The following is a 19414-nucleotide window of genomic DNA, read 5'->3' as shown; positions in this document are numbered from 1 at the left end:
TTATGTGTCCCATAAATGGTCAGTTGCGCAGAAAACAACAATAGGCGATATAGACGTCTTAAGGAAGACGTTAGTTTTAATGTTTTGGGCTAAATATGTCATTGGTATGTGCATTCTGTTTCGTTTTGAGTCATTCAGTTATATATTCCTAAAACCGTTTTTGGATGTCTATTGAAGAAATTACATCAGCTTAGCCTTTTTTCCAAACTATGTTTGAGTCGGCTTCCAGTCTCCCCGGATGCAGCTGAATACCAGTGTTTTACATAGAGTGACTGCCTATCTGACCTCCACAACCCATTTACCTGTGATATAACACGATATCCTTCGGTAAGACTGGTTGTCAGACTTTCAAGCTTCTGACTAGAGTTAACGCCTGTCAAAGATCTTTGAAAATGACAGTCGGGACCCACAATTTAACGTGCCTTCCGAAACACGGAGGAACTCGATATATGTGTAAGATGGTCACCCATCTACAGAACAACCTCGGTAGGCGTGGCTTAACCACCGAGATCGATCCGCGCGGCTGTCGTTAACTAAGCCACGAGCATCTCCATTGTAGAAAATACATCAAAAATTGATTTTTAACTACTAAGCATGTTTAGCAGACGGTGTTCTCTATACGAGTCATTGCTATGATTATTTTTAAAGGCGCTTTAAAAACATTATATTATTATTATTCGTCGTAAATTATTTCTTTAACTTAATTGTTCTCTAATATTACTGTCTAGTAGGTACTAATGCTATACTGAGCCATTTATTTATTTATTTTATCTGAATCTTGAACATGTAACAATCATCACCCAGCAATAATTTTCATTTCATAGTGTTGCTAATAAAAGTTTTACAGGCGTTTTTAAGGGCGACGCAGAAAATTCTCGCAACATTACAACAATAACGCTCATTTAAAACATTTGACCAAATCCAATTATATTCTGTTGATCGAATAATTACCATGGGTCTAATTAATCTAAGTTTTGTTTTCGTACTTTTGCCCGAGTAAGTTTAGATGACTCAATTTCATTCAAACAAAGCTTGGAAAGTAATAAAATCATGATAAGAATCAACAAACATTTTGTGGTAAGTATCATTTTCGTTGAATTATAGTAAACCAGGGCTTTACAAAGAAAAAAAGGATATGTTTTTATTCCTACTTGCATGGGTGTTAGGTATAGTGTGTTTTCATAGTATCAAACAACCAAAATCTGTATAAAAAACCTTTATTACACCTTAAAACTAAATAACAATAATATTTACAGAGCACACGCACAATCAACAACAGTCACCAACAACACGCAACAACGATCAACAACAACAACAAATTATATTAAGGCGGTAGGTTAATATGTATTGTACATTTTGATTAAAATACAGGCCATTTTAAAAACACATCGAAAGAGTAAAATCCGGTTATTAAAATCCGTAAATCTGGATCGAGCACACATTCATTTCATCCGGATACAGATAATTATTACATAGTTTCTTGAAAAATAACAAAGAAAAATTGTGTTAACAATTAGGCCGAACCAAAATTTCATGAATACAGATAAAAAGAAGTTTGTAAAATTAAAAAAATGACATTCTGCATTCCGTTTTGGGGAAGCAAACAATAATTATATATGTAATTCCGACTTTAGATAACATACAACATGTTGGAATCAGTATGATATTCTCAAATATCGCTTTTCGATTCCCAGAAACCGGTATATGGCCTTTTCACATATATTATTTAAAGCTTATGCGAACCCTTTTTAGTATGAATAATAGTTTCATAAACTGGTACTTTGAAAGGAATTGGCTTTTCAACTGGCACTAAAATGTGCTTCACCACTTCAAATGGAACCTCCTTTATTTTGGGCACGTGGACCGTTTTTTCTACAGGGTAAGGTACAGATTTTTCTACAGGAATGGAGACTTCCTTAATAATAGGAATGACAACAGCTTTAGGTACAGGTACCTGGATAGGTACAGGGTGTGGTACAGGGATGATAATTGGCTGGTTGATCTTAAATTCTACGTTCTTGGGAAGAGGTACAACTACTTCTTTGTAGTGCTTGATGGGCTCAGGGTTTTCTTCTTCGATGTGTTGGTGTACAGGGTAGATGTGCGGCTTGACATCGTGACCGTTGAAGTCATGGCCGCCGTAGTCGCTACCATGACCTTCTAGAGAGCTCTCCCCGTGACCACCGAAGTCGTAGCCGCCTGAATAGTCGCTGGCTTGAAACTGTTGACAATAAAAAATATAGAAGTTTAAAATTGGTCCGTCAAAATCTGGTCGTCTTCTTATCGAATGTCAACCTAGTGTTAAAGTTGTTCAAGCCGCCTGAAGGCCTTTGACGTGGCTTAACGACTGTTATCTTGATTGACAACAACCGGGACTGACTTATTACGTGCCCTCTAAAGCACGGAGACGCCTAATTCAAATACCACTATGCGGTCACCCATCCATGGAATGACCGCGCCAGGGGTTGCTTAACCCTTGTAACCGTTTACCGACCGGTGAGCACAACTGGCTATGGGCGCCTCGAAATCTGGAATATTTTTTTATTCTCTATTTATCACATGTTTTTGGTCGGACAACTATGAATAGTGACTATTAAACATGAAAACGATTACAAGAGCTAAACACAAACTAAATCTGCGTCGAGGACATATTTTCTTTCCTGTAATAATTCAGTATTGTATTGTACGTCTTGGCGTTATAGCGTTGTGCGTTCCGAATGATATTTAGACATGGAAATTAGTATCTTTTCACTTGGTTCAAACTTCAAGGGAAAGTAAAGGACACTACAATTAAGTAACCTCTGTTTAAAATAGACCCCTCCATTAAGACCCTTAGACTTTCTCTTCTCTGTAATTATGTAATATGTACCTATATAACTGTATCAAAAACAAATTTTGGTAACTTCTAGGTATTTAAATGTAGGATAGTGTTAAATAATCTATACTAATATTATAAAGCTGAAGAGTTTGTTTGTTTGTTTGTTTGTTTGAACGCGCTAATCTCAGGAACTACGAGTCCGATTTGAAAAATTCTTTCGCTGTTAGATGGTCCATTTATCGAGGAAGGCTATAGGCTATATATCATCACGCTACGACCATTAGAAGCGGAGTGGTAATGAAAAATGTTACAAAAACGGGGAAAAATATGACCCTCTTACGTGACGCAAGCGAAGTTGCGCGGGTCAGCTAGTGGTGTATAATGGTTAACAAGATCTCTTGTGTACGATTCCATAATTAATTTTTGTGTTATCAACTTGAATATCCTACTCATATTATAAATGCGAAAGTTTGTATGTATGAATGTTTGGTATTCTTTCACGCAAATATTGAACCGATTACGATGAAATTTGGTGTGTAGATAGCTAAAGACCCAGAATAACACATAGGCTACTGTTTATCCCAAGTTCCTGAGAGATCGGGATTTACACGGGAATGTTTTCCACGCAGATGAAATCGTGGGCGGCCACCAGTACTGTATATGTTCTATATTACTACTCTTATATTAAGGCGACTACAATTTCATTCAAATACACAAACAATAGTTATGTAGTTACGGAATGATCTAAAAAACGATCAAAAATGACTTCCGAATCAGTTTCACGAAGATTCAATAACAATGCAACGTTCAAACGTAAAAAAAGAAAAAAAGCGCGCCATTCCGGCCGTCGACACGACCGCTATTTAGTCTATGGTTTCAACGTTTTTTTTTATCTGTGGTATTGCATCTGACAGTTTATTTTTCGTTCGGTAACCGTTACTTCATCTTTTGTAATCGTTATGCACGGCGAGTTATACGGAGCGTAGAAATTGTCACACTTAAATTATATAATTACGGCTAAATGTTATATTCTGTATTTGGTTATAATCTAGATTTTAATTAGGTCTCCGTTTTGGTATGAAGATAATTATTAATCAAGTTAAGTAAGCACAAGGTTTAATTAACATGATATTGTTATAATTCTGTGATATTTAAATACATATTCGTTGTTAAAGTGGGCTTGTATGTGTTTTACACGTCCCAGGGCGTAGGTACATACGCACCTACGTACCGCATACGTACGTACTTCATATGGGTATCAAACCGGAATCTGAACACAAATCACTTGGAATTTAAAACACGACTTATGAGAATTAAATAAGATAACTTAACTTTGAATTGCAATATTTTAAAAACAACACATACAGCTTCAAGTAGATCCAAAAAATGCTTGAAAATATATTCCCACAATCAAATCCAAAGCAATAAAGCGACCTAACACTCTGCTACCCTCAAAATACTATATTCAGCGTAATACAAGTGTTTCAGTGCCTTTCAAAACACATAATAAAAAAAGATATGAGACGAACACATAACACTGTTTTATGAGTTTTTATATTTTTCTGTTAGAGAATAATATACATTATACTTTTAGTATTCGGAGATCCTTGGCCAAAATTCACTATGAAAGAAAACGTTTACATGAAGACTTTAAAAAAAAGGTTTTTCCCACACTAAGACCCGTATTATCACTGGATACATAAAGCAAAGTCGCTTCCCGCTTCGATATGTCTGTATATGCTTAGAACTTTAAAATTACGCAACGGATTTTGATTCGGTTTTTCTAATAGATAGAGTGGTTCAAGAGAAAGGTTTATGTGTAAAAGTTTTAAAAGTTTTATGTAGAATAACTGTTAAGGAATCTTTACAAACATACAACATAAGCAAAAACCGAAATTATTGTTTGTGGGTCGCACCAATATTCCGTGTGGGAATCGAACCCATGACCTGATGCACTGTCAGTCAGTTTAACCACAGATTTTACCGGACGGTGAACGTAACTATGAACATGTCAGCAAAAGAATCATAATACCTTTTATACGGAACGACCACTTCAAAAACTAAACCTTCTTTCCAAACCTCTGGAAATAAACACACCGCCCAAATGTATTAAATGTTGAATTTTTTAATATAAGTGTGTTGAAGAACAAAAAAGAATATTTTTTATATGACAACATCAAAGTGCCGGATTAAATATTGTGTGCCGTTTCCCCAGAATGATATAGAACATTGGTTACGACCTTTAAAATGTTATTCGGGATTTTAATATATGTATTAAAGGTTGTATGATATTGGAATATGTACAGAGATGTAGTTTTTGCAAATAAACTCGCTAAAGCTATGTACTTACATTATACAAAAAAGTATTTTTTTTTGGCTTTTCATCCATTGCACTATCGATGAAGTAAAGCCTACACCTAACTTACTGATACTGCTCAAATACTAGGGCTTTATCTCGAAATAATGAAAGGAATTAGGTCTTAAGTAAGCCAACTTCACAACTCTTCTAGAATTTCAAACAAATTCTCAGGTTTGAAAGGTTTCCTCACATTCCTTCACCGTTAAAGCGAGTTTTTCCCCATGACTGGGCATTTTTTTAACCCTTACCTGTCCCACACCTAGGCAAGGGTCTAATCCCGGAAAAGGGGGTAAATTTATAACTGTTATTGATGTCATTTATTTGGCGGTTACCTGTTGATCTTGTCCGAATTGCTGCATGAACTGGTTGTATGGTGACCATTGCACTTCATCGGCGAGTGCTGAAGACAGGAGCAGAGCGCTCGACAGCTGTGAACAATAAAATAAATATAATAAATACATACAAAAAACCGCGCCTTATTCCCAGAGACCAGAGAACGCCAATTGGTATGATCCTTACAAACTTCCTTTGCTTTCTTCACATCACATTCATGTAGTCATAACGCATAAGTATAACATAATTAGTAAACAAACATATTCATTATTCATTCATTAGAATGTTCTGCAAAAGTAGTTAAACCGCTCAACCGCTGATAAGATTGAAGAAGAATTAGCCCGATCAAAAAACTAGATTTTTAACGTCCCTTACAAAGCATCAATATGAGTTAGTTGAGAGGCAACTAAGGTATACTTACTATTTTAATATTTTTTTGTTTATTCCTCTTGTTTAAAATGACAACTCCCGCACCAAGAATTGCTCCTGTGTCGCGGGGATACAACCTGAAACAATTATTTGTGGATCGCTGTGGTGTGGATCACACAAATAATTGTTCCGTGTGGGAATCGAACCGATGCAATGGTAGCGGTGTGGCGAACGGGTCCGGCCATTACGCTCTCATTCCACGACGCCCTCGGCCAGGACGCTCTCGAATAGAAAAAAATTGTTGGTCCACCACGCTCTCGGCCAGCACGCTCTCACTTTTTATATAAACCTTTTTTTAATAGGATGCTGAAGCAAGTAGACTGTATCCCATCTGGCCCGGTGACTTGGCCCGGCGCCGGGCCACATGGGAAAATAAGTTTTAACTGGCCCGGTGATATGTTTGCCGGGCCAGTTGACACTAATCAAGTGCCATCGTCCCCGGTAAGGGAGAAAAGAGGATACGCCTCGTAATTTGTGAAATACTAACTACATGCATCTATGAAAGGGATTGAACTTATAAATCAAACTGCTTCGTATAAAATAATCAGTTTTTATTGTGAATGACGCGATATCAACTTGTGTCATATATCTCAACCTGAAATATACTTCTTATATAATAAGATAATTTAAATATAATAACAATATGTTTATAATAATCCTAATCAACGAAGACAAAAGTAGATCATAATCCATTCAGTAGTTTTTACGTGAAAGAGTAACAAACATCTATACATCCATACTTACAAACTTTCGCCTTTATAATAGTAGTAGGATTTTATTACTTACTACACACTCTTAAAACTTCTTTACAATTTTGTTCTAAACTGTACTTACTCAAGTGTCCTACCAAAAAACATAAAAAGTGAGAGCGTGCTGGCCGAGAGCGTGGTGGACCAACAGTTTTTTTCTATTCGAGAGCGTCCTGGCCGAGGGCGTCGTGGAATGAGAGCGTAATGGCCAGACCCTGGCGAACTACTGTGCCACGGAGGCAGACATTGCATAATATGTAAATAGTTATTACACAAAAGTATTATATGACTGAAACTTTTTAGTATTATATGTGAAAAAACCATAGTCCCAAAAACTCAAGGAATAATAATATGTAAAAATATTACAGTGCTCCATTGCTAGGAAAATAAATGATGACCTCTGGAAGCTAAATAACCACAATTTGTCAGCAAGGGTCATATGTGGGTCACGATATAACTCAACTGTTTTTACCCGGACGTTCTAACACGATGTTTATAACTATATGTTGTAGTATCTATACTTACTAATATTATAAAGCTGAAGAGTTTGTTTGATTGTTTGTTTGTTTGAACGCGCTAATCTCAGGAACTTCTGGTCCAATTTGAAAAATTATTTCAGTGTTAGATAGCCCATTTATCGAGAAAGGCTATAGGCTATATATCATCACGCTACAACCAATAGGAGCAGAGTACCAGTAAAAAATGTTACAAAAACGGGGAAAATGTTGACCCATGCTCTCTTATGTGACGCATGCGACGTTGCGCGGGTCAGCTAGTGTTATATAATAGTTTGACTATTTTTTGAGATAGTTGCAATACTTTCGAGCATGACAATCCATAGTTATAAAAACATTTAAGTGTGAGTTGCCTTCGCTTATGAAGGAGAGCCATTTATTTATGAAAAACGGTAATAAATCTCGTTTGTTTTATTGAAACTCCCTTAATTTTTTTATTTATTGTTATAGTGGCAACAGAAATACATCATCTGTAAAAATGTTAACTGTCTATCGCGAATCGCGATTCATGAGATACAGCCTAATGATAAACAGACAGCAAAGTCCTAAGAATCCATTTTTACCCTTTGGGTACAAAACCCAAAAAAAATGATATTAATCGGTATAAACATCTGTCTAATAGTTTTCGAGAAAACCCAACACAATTTCACATACTACAACGAAAACAAAAAAAAACTAGCTCTATAATTGCGATAAAATTCTTGTGTAAATATCATCACTTCCATTCTTGAAGCTCAAACATAGACCTATCATAGAATTTTAGTGCTCATTTAGTGCCTAAGTGTCCTAGCCCGATTGTGTTCTAGACATAAACTGAGTCTAGCTTTACGAGACGTTTGCCTTTATTTTTTGTCTGAATTAGTACTGGGTAATACCATTTTACGACAACATCCTTTTCTAGTGCTCTCTGGGTAATAAAATCTTGTGATTTTATAGCCCCTCTACCACTAAGAGTTGTGAAAACCTTTCAATTCCGCAAAGTAAGTGTTGTAAAAGTACTGATAGTGGAATAAGCATTCACCATCAGTTGCGCTCACCGGTCGGTAAACGATCTGTGGGTTAAGCAACCCTCGGTGCGGTGATTCCATAGATGGGTGACCGCATAGTGGTATTTGAACTGGGCGTCTCCGAGCTTCGGAGGGCACGTAAAAGTCGGTCCCGGTTGTCGTCGATTAAGATAACAGTCGTTAAGCCACGTCAAAGGCCTTCGGGCGGCTTGTACAACTTTGACACTAGGTTGACCACTAACCATACGATAAGAAGAAGAAGAATACGATAGTAGTCGATGGTTCGAATCAAAGTCAGCACACCCGATGACTTTTTGAAGTTAAGTTTAAAGAATATTTATTCTCAAAAGAACAATTACAGTTCACTGACATGAGAAAAAATAATAGAAAATGTTTACAATTCAAGTATTTACAAAGTCGTCCGAAGTTGTGTATGTCATTGTCATCAGCGTAGCCTTTCTTACAACTATGTATTTTCCAGTCTTACCGTATGCGGCTGAACACCAGTATTTTACATGGAGCTACTGACTATCAGACCTCTAAAACCCTGTTATCTGGGTACCTACACGATACATCTCAGTAAGACTGGTGTCAATATTATAAACAATTACTATTATATTATCATTGTCTAACCCTGAAAAAGAATAAGTTTTTTAATACAGTTCTTCAGACATTAATGATGATATTAATTCATTTCAGTCTGGCGTAGGTACTTAATTTAATTCCCTACTATAATCGCATGAGGATTGTTTTATGAAAAAAAGCGTATAGTTCGATCCCAGCACTTCTTGTGTGAATATATATCATACATGAAAAAATATCAATCAAATCTAATATAATCAAAATCTGTTTAGCAATATAGCCAATGTATTACACCAACAGACTTTCACATTAAATACTATTACGGATTAACTAAATAATATGTATTTAGGTGATTATTCAGAATAATTGCATGCACCTGTTATTGGTGCATTTCTCAAACGCCAGCTGTACACAATTGGACACGTAGGGTGACAAATCAACATCGAGCTATGCTGCGCTGTGCTATGTTTGGTCAACTCGCTCGTCTTATATTTTAATGAGGATACAAACAAACCATGCTGTGCTGCGCTGTGTGAGGCTACGCTCTGTTTAAAACAACATCAAGCACAAACATAGCACAGCGCAGCAGAGCTCGATGTTGATTTGTCACCCGTATACCTGTGCCTTCAACGTGACGCGGGTAATTCTGAACGTATCGTGAATAATTTACCGCATTTCTCGTTTGTGTGATTATATTAATTGATTATTATATCAGGCAACGCCTAGTGTAACTATTGGTCTTAAAAACATTGTAAACTTGGACAGAAATAAATGTAAGTTTATTTTTTATTTCTAGGTATAAATTGATGCATAGCTAATTAGCTATATTTCTGGATTGTGGCATGTGGCGTGCTTTGGTCTCAACGTAAAGAAAAAGTAATTTCACATGTTTTTATTTTACATTTTACTGTTACTTTGCTCCTATTGGTCGAAGCGTGATGATCTATAGCCTATTCCTTCTTCGAAAAATGGGCTATCTAACACTGAAAGAATTTTTCAAATCGGACCAGTAGTTCCTGAGATTAGTGCTTTCAAACAAACAAACAAACTCTTCAAGCTTTATAATATTAGTATAGATTTTCATTTTAGGAGGAAATCCTCACCCAGTCCTGGAACAGCACCAAATGGAATTTTAAGTTTTAAACACATCCATTCTATTCCAGAGTTTGTAATCTATGTTCAGGTCCTAACCCACACTTGGCCAGCATGGTGGACTGAAAGTCTAGCTTCCATCATTCTAGGACAAGATTATAGCACAGCAGTGGAAGCTATGTTTCTCATTAATGTTACCAAATATTGTTCGTATTACGTAATTTCTGCAGACAGAACCATGCCTAAAGGCTAGTATTAAAAACGAAATGTTCTCTTTATTGAGTCTTTTTATTATATTATCAGCGCTGCTTCATAATACAATCAATTTCATGGATTGTTTCAATACAAATTTGATTGGCGCCGCTAGCCGAAGTACTGTTTTAAATTTTCGCAAAAACCGTGAACAGAGTTCATTTATTATACGTAATATTTTAAAACTTCAAGCTTGTTGTGCTCGAAAGTTAGGTAGATAAGAAACAAAACCTTGTTTTACCGTCTATAGGACATTTGTTTAGGACATAGGGTCGACTCTATTGCTATTATTCCGGACATGACATAAGCTACGAATAAGAAATTATAAGAAAATCCCAACAGTACTTTACGCGACCCGGGAATTGAATCAACCTAGTGATGATGAACCTCCTATGATACCGCTGACGTCAAAGTAAATATACTGATATTATTGCAAAAAGTCTTCGTCAGTTTGGAATTCTTCTTCTTATCGTATGGTTAGTGGTCAACCTAGTGTCAAAGTTGTTCAAGCCGCCCGTAGGCCTTTGACGTGGCTTAACGACTGTTATCTTAATTAACAACAACCGGGACCGACTTTTTACGTGCCCTCCGATATACGGAGACGCCCATCTCAATTACCACTATACACCCATCTATGGAATGACCGCGCCAAGGTTTGCTTAACCCACAGATTGTTTACCGACCGGTGAGCTATTTGGTCACAGAAGCAGTACAATAATTTTTTAAACATTCGATTCAGCTAGTTCTCGCAAAGTTATTTATAAACACCATAGAAACGCCCACACCATTGGTTTCAGATTGGCAACATGAAGAAGTGCACAGTACAGTGTTGTGTGAGATATACTGTGCAGTGTTCAGTAGCCGTGGATCGTACTGTACCGAGCGAGGCTGATCTACGGCGTGGGGAAATACGGGAGTATTTTGTGTGCGGTACAGAGTATGAAAAATATCAATCCTAATTCTTATTTTAAGAACAGACAGGCTTGGAAGGAGAGGGGAGGCCCTTGCCCACCAGTAGGACACATAAAGGGCTAAAAAAATATAAAAAACCTTATTTGAAAAGATAGCTCCCGCACTAAGAATTGCACATGTGTCGCGGGGACTTTTACAAACATACAAACAATTGACAAAAAGTACAACCGGGCGCGGAACAACTATTTGTGCATCACACAAAAAATTGTTTTGTTTGAGAATCGAACTCACTACCTCTTGATGCAATAGTAGTGGCAACCTAAACTACTGCGCCACGAAGGCACTCGAACGGCTATTTAGGCTTTGTACAAAGTATAGTCTAGCACAAACCGGACGAATTCGATGTTTTTAATCTAATATTATAAATGCGAAAGTTTGTGAGTATGCATGTATGGATGTTTGTTACTCTTTCACGCAAATAATACTCAACCGATTACAATGAAATTTAGTATACAGGTAGCCGAAATCCCAGAATAACACATAGGCTACTTTTTATCCCGGAGTTTCCGAGGGATCGGGATTTAAACGGGTTTCCATGAGGACGAAGTTGCGGGCGGCCTCTTGTTAATAATTAGTAACAGAATCGCTTGTCCGCACATCATTATCACCCGTATATTCTACTAACGGTGAAATAAAATGTGTCAAACGTACAATGATTCAGTGGACGAGCAACAAGCTAGCCCTCCACCCCCGACTCCCCTTGCTGTTATTTATAGGAATAACAACGCTTTTTAGATTTACTATGACACAGAATGACACTGCTATAATGAAGAATGTTTTGAAGTACAGGCTTAAAATTAAAAAACCATTGCTGTCCCACTGCTGGACATGGGTTAACTCTCGTAATAGGAGAGGCGGTAGGTCTTGAGTCAACCACATTGGCTACTCAAACTCTTTTTTTATCCTGTACTGTCCCACTAATGGACAAAGGCCTCCCCCATTTTCGGAGTTAACATAAAAAAAATTTGGCTAGTTTTTTCACACTTTGTCGATGTAAGAATTAAATCCATGAAATCTGTCATAATATGGCGACTTCCTAAAATTTTAACCTAACTTGTGATATTTTTAAAAATCTATGATCAGTTTTAAAAGATATATGGATTTAACCAAATTACCCTTTTGGACACAATAATACGGAAATCCTACCTCCCCACAATAAAATAAAAACGAACAATCACAAATAGCTCAACCAGGGAATCGAACCCTTATACACCCTACCGTCGAACCACAGAAGTAAATATAAAATCCACATCACTTCCGCACACACATTTGCACAAACCACATAATAAAAAAAGGAACTCACATATAAAACGACTGTACACATTTTGATGCGATCGGTACCGTTGCACAAGTGCTTGTGATGTCATTACATGGGGCGACTCTATTATATACAGAGGTGACGGGCGAGCTATTAGTGCTATGTTGACTGTCCATTATTTAGGGTTCCGTGGTACATATCTAGGTTTAGTCTGCAAACCAGTAGTTTAGCTAGTATTATCGAAGGTTTAAGAAAAAGACCATATACAATTCAGTAATTTTATTAGTCACTAGCTGACTCGCGCAACTACGCTTGCGTCACATAAGAGAGAATGGGTCATAATTTTCCCCGTTTTTGTTACATTTTTTACTGGTACTCTGCTACTTTTGGTCGTAGCGTGATGATATATAGCCTATAGCTTTCTTCAATAAATGGGCTATCTAACACTGAAATATTTTTTCAAATCAGACCAGTAGTTCCTGAGATTAGCACGTTCAGACAAACAAATAAACTCTTCAGCTTAAAAACGTCAAACGATTCTCCCAGAGATATAATACTGCAAATAAATATTATAATAAGTGACTTCACTTATTCCGATTAAGTATCAAATTATTTATGTACATACACGTAATATCACGCCAGTTATACCTGAAAATGTATAGGTGTATTTCATGCACCTTCACATTTTGCTGTTTGCAATTTTAGGTCTATTGCCATTTACCGGACTCGTTACCTAACTCCGGCTAGTATTTCAAACTATTTTAGTATAGATTAGAAAAGGCCCAAAATACTCTACCCGACCCGGGAATAGAATCCGGGATCTCATGATCAGCAGTCGGATACACAGCTGACCGCGCCACAGAGCTAGTCTAATAATAATTTATCAGGCGGACCTTTGATATTTGTTTTTATACATTTGCTGTTACTTTCTCTTTATTATCCATCCGATAGAGTATCCAGCACTTATCCATTAGCCGTAAAAACTGGTCCTAGATAAGGATAAATCGAAACACTAAAAATATTTACCAAAACCCCTAATGGCCAACAAAAAGTATTTATTTTATTCTAACTTACATAATACCTTTTATTTCAACATACTAATACCTAGATAAATAAATATACAAGGACATTACAAACAAAAACACTCATTACAAGAGAATCCATTAAACCTTTTTTGTACGGAACCACAGCGCCTAACGACTAGTCTATGAAATAAAACAGTTTTATTTTTGTTCTATATTAATACCAGCGTAACTTGACCTCTCCTTTCTACCGAACTGTTCTAAAACGTAGGTCTTTGTACTGGTTGGTTATATCATCGGAAATGCTTTTACTCAGTTCAACGATATTAATTCTATTTTCAATTACATTGCTTGTTTTGTTCTGAATGTTTAATTCAGTGCTCTACAAAGGAAGTAATGCTTGTAAAATTCTGTGATTAGTTCGCTATGTTTCTAGTTCCGTTCAATACTTTTTGGTCTGATTTTTACTGTAATTGAATGAATATCGAATAGGTTCATAGTAAAATTGGTGTTTTGATAGTGAAGTGCTCTTGTAATGAAATAACTATGTTCTTTAGTGTATATTATGGTGTTATAATAAGAGGAGAAAGGTAATATATGCCTAAGTAGTTCGTGATTGCATAAAGTTATAATAGGGCTAATGATTGGGGTACTGAAATATTAAATTAAGACGTTCATAAGGAATTACAATATTGTTTTGCTTTAGTGCTTTCAGTGCTTTGGGATGTTTTTTTTTGTAAATATGAAAAGTTTTTGTTTTAACTTTTTTCCTGTATAAAAATGTAATCGTGTGGGCAGGCAAAAATGGTCTAAGCTGTTAATACCACATTTCGATTGTTAGTAAAGAAAATAACTTTTGCAGTGCCACAGTTTTGCTATAAACTTTGGCATGATTTCAATTCGCAACATTCAATAGGCCGCAATTAGGCTCACAGCCTCATTATTGTCGATAAATGGTCTTCTTTAAGTGTTTCGTCTCTTATACTTCTTATTAGTTCTTGTATGGTAGACCTAGTGTTAAATACCTTATTTAACTCGCTCGAAAGATATACTATTATGATTATTATCTTAATTAACAACAACCGTGACAAACTTTTAACGAGACTTCCGCAACACATGACACTCAGCTTGAAACGACCATGCATTTGCTAAGTATCTGCCTGTAAAATTATTTCATGTATTAATCGTTTGCTTATCACAAGAATCACCTCGCCTGATTAGAGATTTTAAAGCATTTGTTATATTAAAATAAGTTTAATTCAACATTTCTTAAAGCTGTATTGAACTTGCTGATCCTGAATGCTTGGTTATATTATTATCAAACCGTAAAGTGCCTCTCAGGCGCGGTAGTCAGTGTATACAACCGCTGATCATCAGGGTCACAGGCAGAATTCCAAGATTGGATAAAATACTATTTGTCTGTTGTTGGAACATATAATTTTAACCCATTAATGTCCCACTGCTGGGCAAGGGTCTCCTCCCATAATGAGAGAAGGGTCTGGCCTGAGTCCACCTCACTGGTCAAGTGCGGGTTGGGGGCTTTGCATACCTTCAAGAACTGTGATAAAGAACTCTCAGGCATGCAAGGTTGCGTCACGATGTTTTCCTTCACCGCTGGAACAAGTGATAATTATTTCTAATACACACACAACTTCGAAAAGTCATTGGTGTGTTGCCTCGGGTTAGAGCCCTCGACCATTTGCGTGGGAGGTGCAATTTAAGCCAATCGGCTATCACTGCTCTTTTAGAATATATGTATGTTCTTAATAACTGCACGTTTGGCGCAGTGGTTTAAGCGGTCACCTCGCCGCAACAACCGTAGCGCCGCGTGTGGTGGGTTCGAATCCCACCCGGGACAAATCTTTGTGTGATGAGCACGAGTATTTGTTATGAGCCTGGATGTTAATATATCTATATAAGTATGTATTTAGAAATATATAAGTATGTTTATCAGTTATTTGGTTACCATAGTACAAGCTCTGCTTAGTTTGGAATCAAATGACCGTGTGTGAGTTGTTCATTGATATTTATTTATTTAATGATGAAACGCGGGTGTGTAACACCTCTGTCTACATCTTCGAGTATAGCAGGCGACATTATATGCAAACCGTTAAGTTATCTACAAAATCAACGATGAAAATGAAAGCATGCAGAATTAGTTCGCGTGTCTTTCATAAATATAGCCTAATCAATCAACTTTCGCATATAACCGTGTATTAGGATAATCAGTACATCTAGCGAGGTCTAGACTTAAAATTACATGTAATTTAAATATTTGCATGACATTGTTATGCATGAAAAGAGTATTTCGTAATAACTCTGTTGCGATGGATGATATAACTGTGTAACTGTTTGTTTTCTTATCATTAAATCTTTTCTCTACACAAAAGATCTCGATATTTGGGTACCTCACGAGCTCACTGAAAGAAACCTAATGAACCATGTACTCATTTGTGATTCTTGAAGCCAAAGAAATTTTGTTACAAGTTCATACATACTATAATGCGAAAAGTGATGGTGAAAACTGCATGAAAATCTGTTCAGAAGATTACGATTTAATAGCATACAGACGAACAGACAGCCGTGCCGAGGGGACATGATTTTATGATATTAGAGCGTAATAAAATCCTATGTGTTCAGTAGTAACTTTACCGTAGAACATAATTATAAAGAAGAAATATTATCTCTTAAATCTTTCTTAATTTAGGCTATTCAAGTTTACAACGGCTGAAAAGGACTTGCAGATACCCATAGTCACTTGTCGTCCCTTTAAAATCTTAATCATTTTTCTACCATGACCGAAATACGTTAATCTTAGAAGAAGACCAAAATCTTATTCTTAACTAATTAAAACGTAATTCTCAACTTTATAACCTAACTTATCCCTCCTTTAAACTCAAAATAATAAGTGCTACAGATACTTACTGTACTATAACATAATGACATTTGTAGAGTTCCGCTTCAAATTCAGGGCATACGTTCTGCAACGTTGACGTCTAGAAATTATATGTCGATTAGAAATTAATGAATTGTCACACACTTTCATAAAAAAAGTGCACCTATGCGCTCACCTGTCAGTAAAATATTTGTAGGTAAAGCTATCTTTGACGCGCGCATTCTTTAGATGGGTTATGCTTAGTGGTAATCGAACTGAACATCTCCGTACGAACGATCGGTAAACGATTTGTGGGTTAAGCAACCCTTGGCGCGGTCATTCTATAGATGGGTGACCGTGGTAGTGGTATTTGAGCTGGGCACCTCGGTGCTTCGGAAGACATGTAAAAAGTCGGTTCCGATTGTTATCTACCAAACAGCCTCTAAGCCATGTCGAAGGCCATTCGGGCGGCTTGAACCGCTTTGACACTTAACTAAGTTAAACATGCGCTATTTTACAATAAAATGTGTAAGACTGCCTTTACCGAACTAGTTGTATATTCATAGTAACTGTAATATCCTAATAAGTGTCAACATTTAGTATCAGCTATTCTTAATTTGGCAACTTTGACTCATTTTTCTAAAGTCGCTACTACCTACCTACTAGCGAGCATTTCACTTATCATATAACTCGAAAATAGCTCAATTCTTTTAAAAACAGGATATTATGTTATCAGTTGTTCTTCTAAAACTTGTCGATATTTGATAGTTGTAAGAAATTTCCACACAAAAAGACATATTATGTGATGATTTTTTAAAGATCAAATCACGTTTTCTTCTCAGGCCAAGCATTAAATAACTTACCCCGGTTTCTGAGTACTTTTAACGGTAGTTTATCTATTCAATAGCAATTATATGAGCTTAAACGCTATTGAATGTACAAACTACCGCTACATGTACCTCAAAAACCGGGGGTTAATCACTTAATTTGGATAGAGAAAAAAATTAAATTTTAATAAACTAAGCTTTTGTTTTATCTTATTTGAACACATCTGTCCGTAACATTACATCAAACTTCCTTAATCTATAAAAGATGTTACGATTATTATAAACATGTTATACAACAGAGCTAATGCTTGCGGAAATAGAGCAATTCAGGATTACAATCAAACGCATTGTCTTGCAACTAGAACACACAAAGCATAGTAATTAAATGTTTTGTAAAAGTACAGTCATTCGTAATTGTAAGTACGTACTAGTTTTTTCACGCGACTCCTTCCGTATGGAAAGTATTCCTACTAAAATGTATCCTTTTTTTCCGGGGGAGAAAGAAATCAACTTTCTTAGGGGAGAAATGTTGGGGTATGTGGTGTATTTTCCACTTAAAAACCACCCCGGTAGCCAACCATCTGGCGCGTAAATAGAAAGGCTCTGGGACCTAAAAAACTCTCTAGTGACTAAAATGTATCCTGTCTTAAAACAAAATATGTGGAGATCTTTTCTCTTATTTATTTTTTTACAACTCCCGCACTAAGAATTGTTCTTGTATCTACAATTTTTACTAATAAGTCAACCGATAATTTATTCAGAAATTGTGAAATTGAGGCTTAGAGATGAGAAAGCCTTCTGCTTTCAGGTGATTGTCTAGGAATTAAATAGGCCTTATCTTAGCAGCTGTGTGACGCAAGGGATGGCTGAAAAAAGTTGATAAAGTCTTGAATTCATTCAGCCGTATTATAATTTGGATAAGTAGACTATATAACACCATTTGCAAAGATCTGTCTCCGTAACGCTGTGGTTTAGGTCGCCACGCCGCTACCGTTGCGTCGGGAGGTCATGGGTTCGATTCCCACACGGAACAATTATTTGTGCAATCCATAAATAATATAATTGTTTCGGGTCTGGTTCTTTGTGTCCGTTGTTTATATGTTTGTAAAAGTCCCCGCGACATAAGAGCAATACTTAGTGTGAGAGATCTCATTTAATAGAATTCATCATTATAATCAACTAATTTAAAATGTACGTTTGTTTGAAGCTGAAATAACATCACTGTTGTACTCAACTGTACATAAAGTTTCCGGTAAGAGGTGCATATGTTCACGTAACGGAATGCACACTGAACTTTTGTATTTATTTTATATTATTCTGTAGTAGCGTGGTACTTTCACTCATGTTTTGGTCTATTTTTGTGTTATGCAGCGATTGGAAGATGTATTGTGTTACCAGTTATTTAGATACCTTTCGAATAGTTAATAAGTAGGACAGTTCCTCTGTGGTCTGGCTGTACGGCTGGGTACGATTCCTGTGTCAGACAAAGTCTTGTGGTTTTTTCTAATTCATAAAATAATATTTTCTTATTGCTTTTTTTGCAGTCTTACCGCGTATCTTGGCCAGTTGCGCTTACCGATTGGTAAACGACCTGTGGGTTAAGCAAACCTTGGCGCGGTCATTCCATAGATGGGTGACCATATAGTGGTATTTGAACTGGGCGTCTCGAAGGGCACGTAAAAAGTAAATCCCGGTTGTTGTCAATTATGATTACAGTCGTTAAACCATGTCATAGGCCTTCGAGCGGCTTGAACAACTTTGACACTAGGTTGAACACTAACCATACGACAAATAAACAAAAACACAACGCGTATCTATACTTAATATTATAAAGCTGAAGAGTTTGTTTGTTTGTTTGTTTGTTTGAACGCGCTAATCTCAGGAACTACTGATCCTAGGCTATATATCATGACGCTACGACCAATAGGAGCGGAGTAGCAACGAGAAATGTTACACACACAGGGAAAATTATGACGCATTCTCTCTTATGTGACGCAAGCGAAGTTGCGCGGGTCAGCTAGTCATGTTATAACTCGACTCGACTTTTCAGAGTTGTGTGTATTAATAATAATTATCACATGTTCTATGATACGATAACATAGTGAGGTAACCTTGCATCCTGAGAGTTCTTGAAGGTAACCCTCCCTCATTACGGGAGGAGACCCTTTCCCAACAGTGGGACAGTTATGGGTTACTAGCTGACCCGCGCAACTTCGCTTGCGTCACATAAGAGTGAATGGGTCAACATTTTCCCCGTTTTTGTAACATATTTTACTGGTACTCTGCTCCTTTTGGTCTTAGCGTGATGATATATAGCCTATAGC

General features: G+C 36.6%; 1 protein-coding gene across 1 annotated transcript; it reads right to left on the bottom strand.

Moving 5' to 3' along the window:
• Positions 1-1201: 1201 nt before the first annotated feature.
• Positions 1202-12471, bottom strand: LOC142983183 (uncharacterized). The gene is made up of 3 exons (XM_076130070.1): positions 12412-12471; positions 5510-5605; positions 1202-2221 (listed from the first exon to the last, which is right to left on the bottom strand). Exons 1-3 carry the CDS (start codon positions 12430-12432, stop codon positions 1727-1729), a joined length of 612 nt encoding a protein of 203 aa, XP_075986185.1. The 5' UTR covers positions 12433-12471; the 3' UTR covers positions 1202-1726.
• Positions 12472-19414: the final 6943 nt, after the last annotated feature.

The sequence above is a fragment of the Anticarsia gemmatalis genome, chromosome 23, assembly GCF_050436995.1.
Source record: "Anticarsia gemmatalis isolate Benzon Research Colony breed Stoneville strain chromosome 23, ilAntGemm2 primary, whole genome shotgun sequence".
NCBI lineage: Eukaryota > Metazoa > Arthropoda > Insecta > Lepidoptera > Erebidae > Anticarsia > Anticarsia gemmatalis.
The sequence above is the reverse complement of the archived record's forward strand: the minus strand, read 5'-3'. Positions and strand labels throughout refer to the sequence as shown.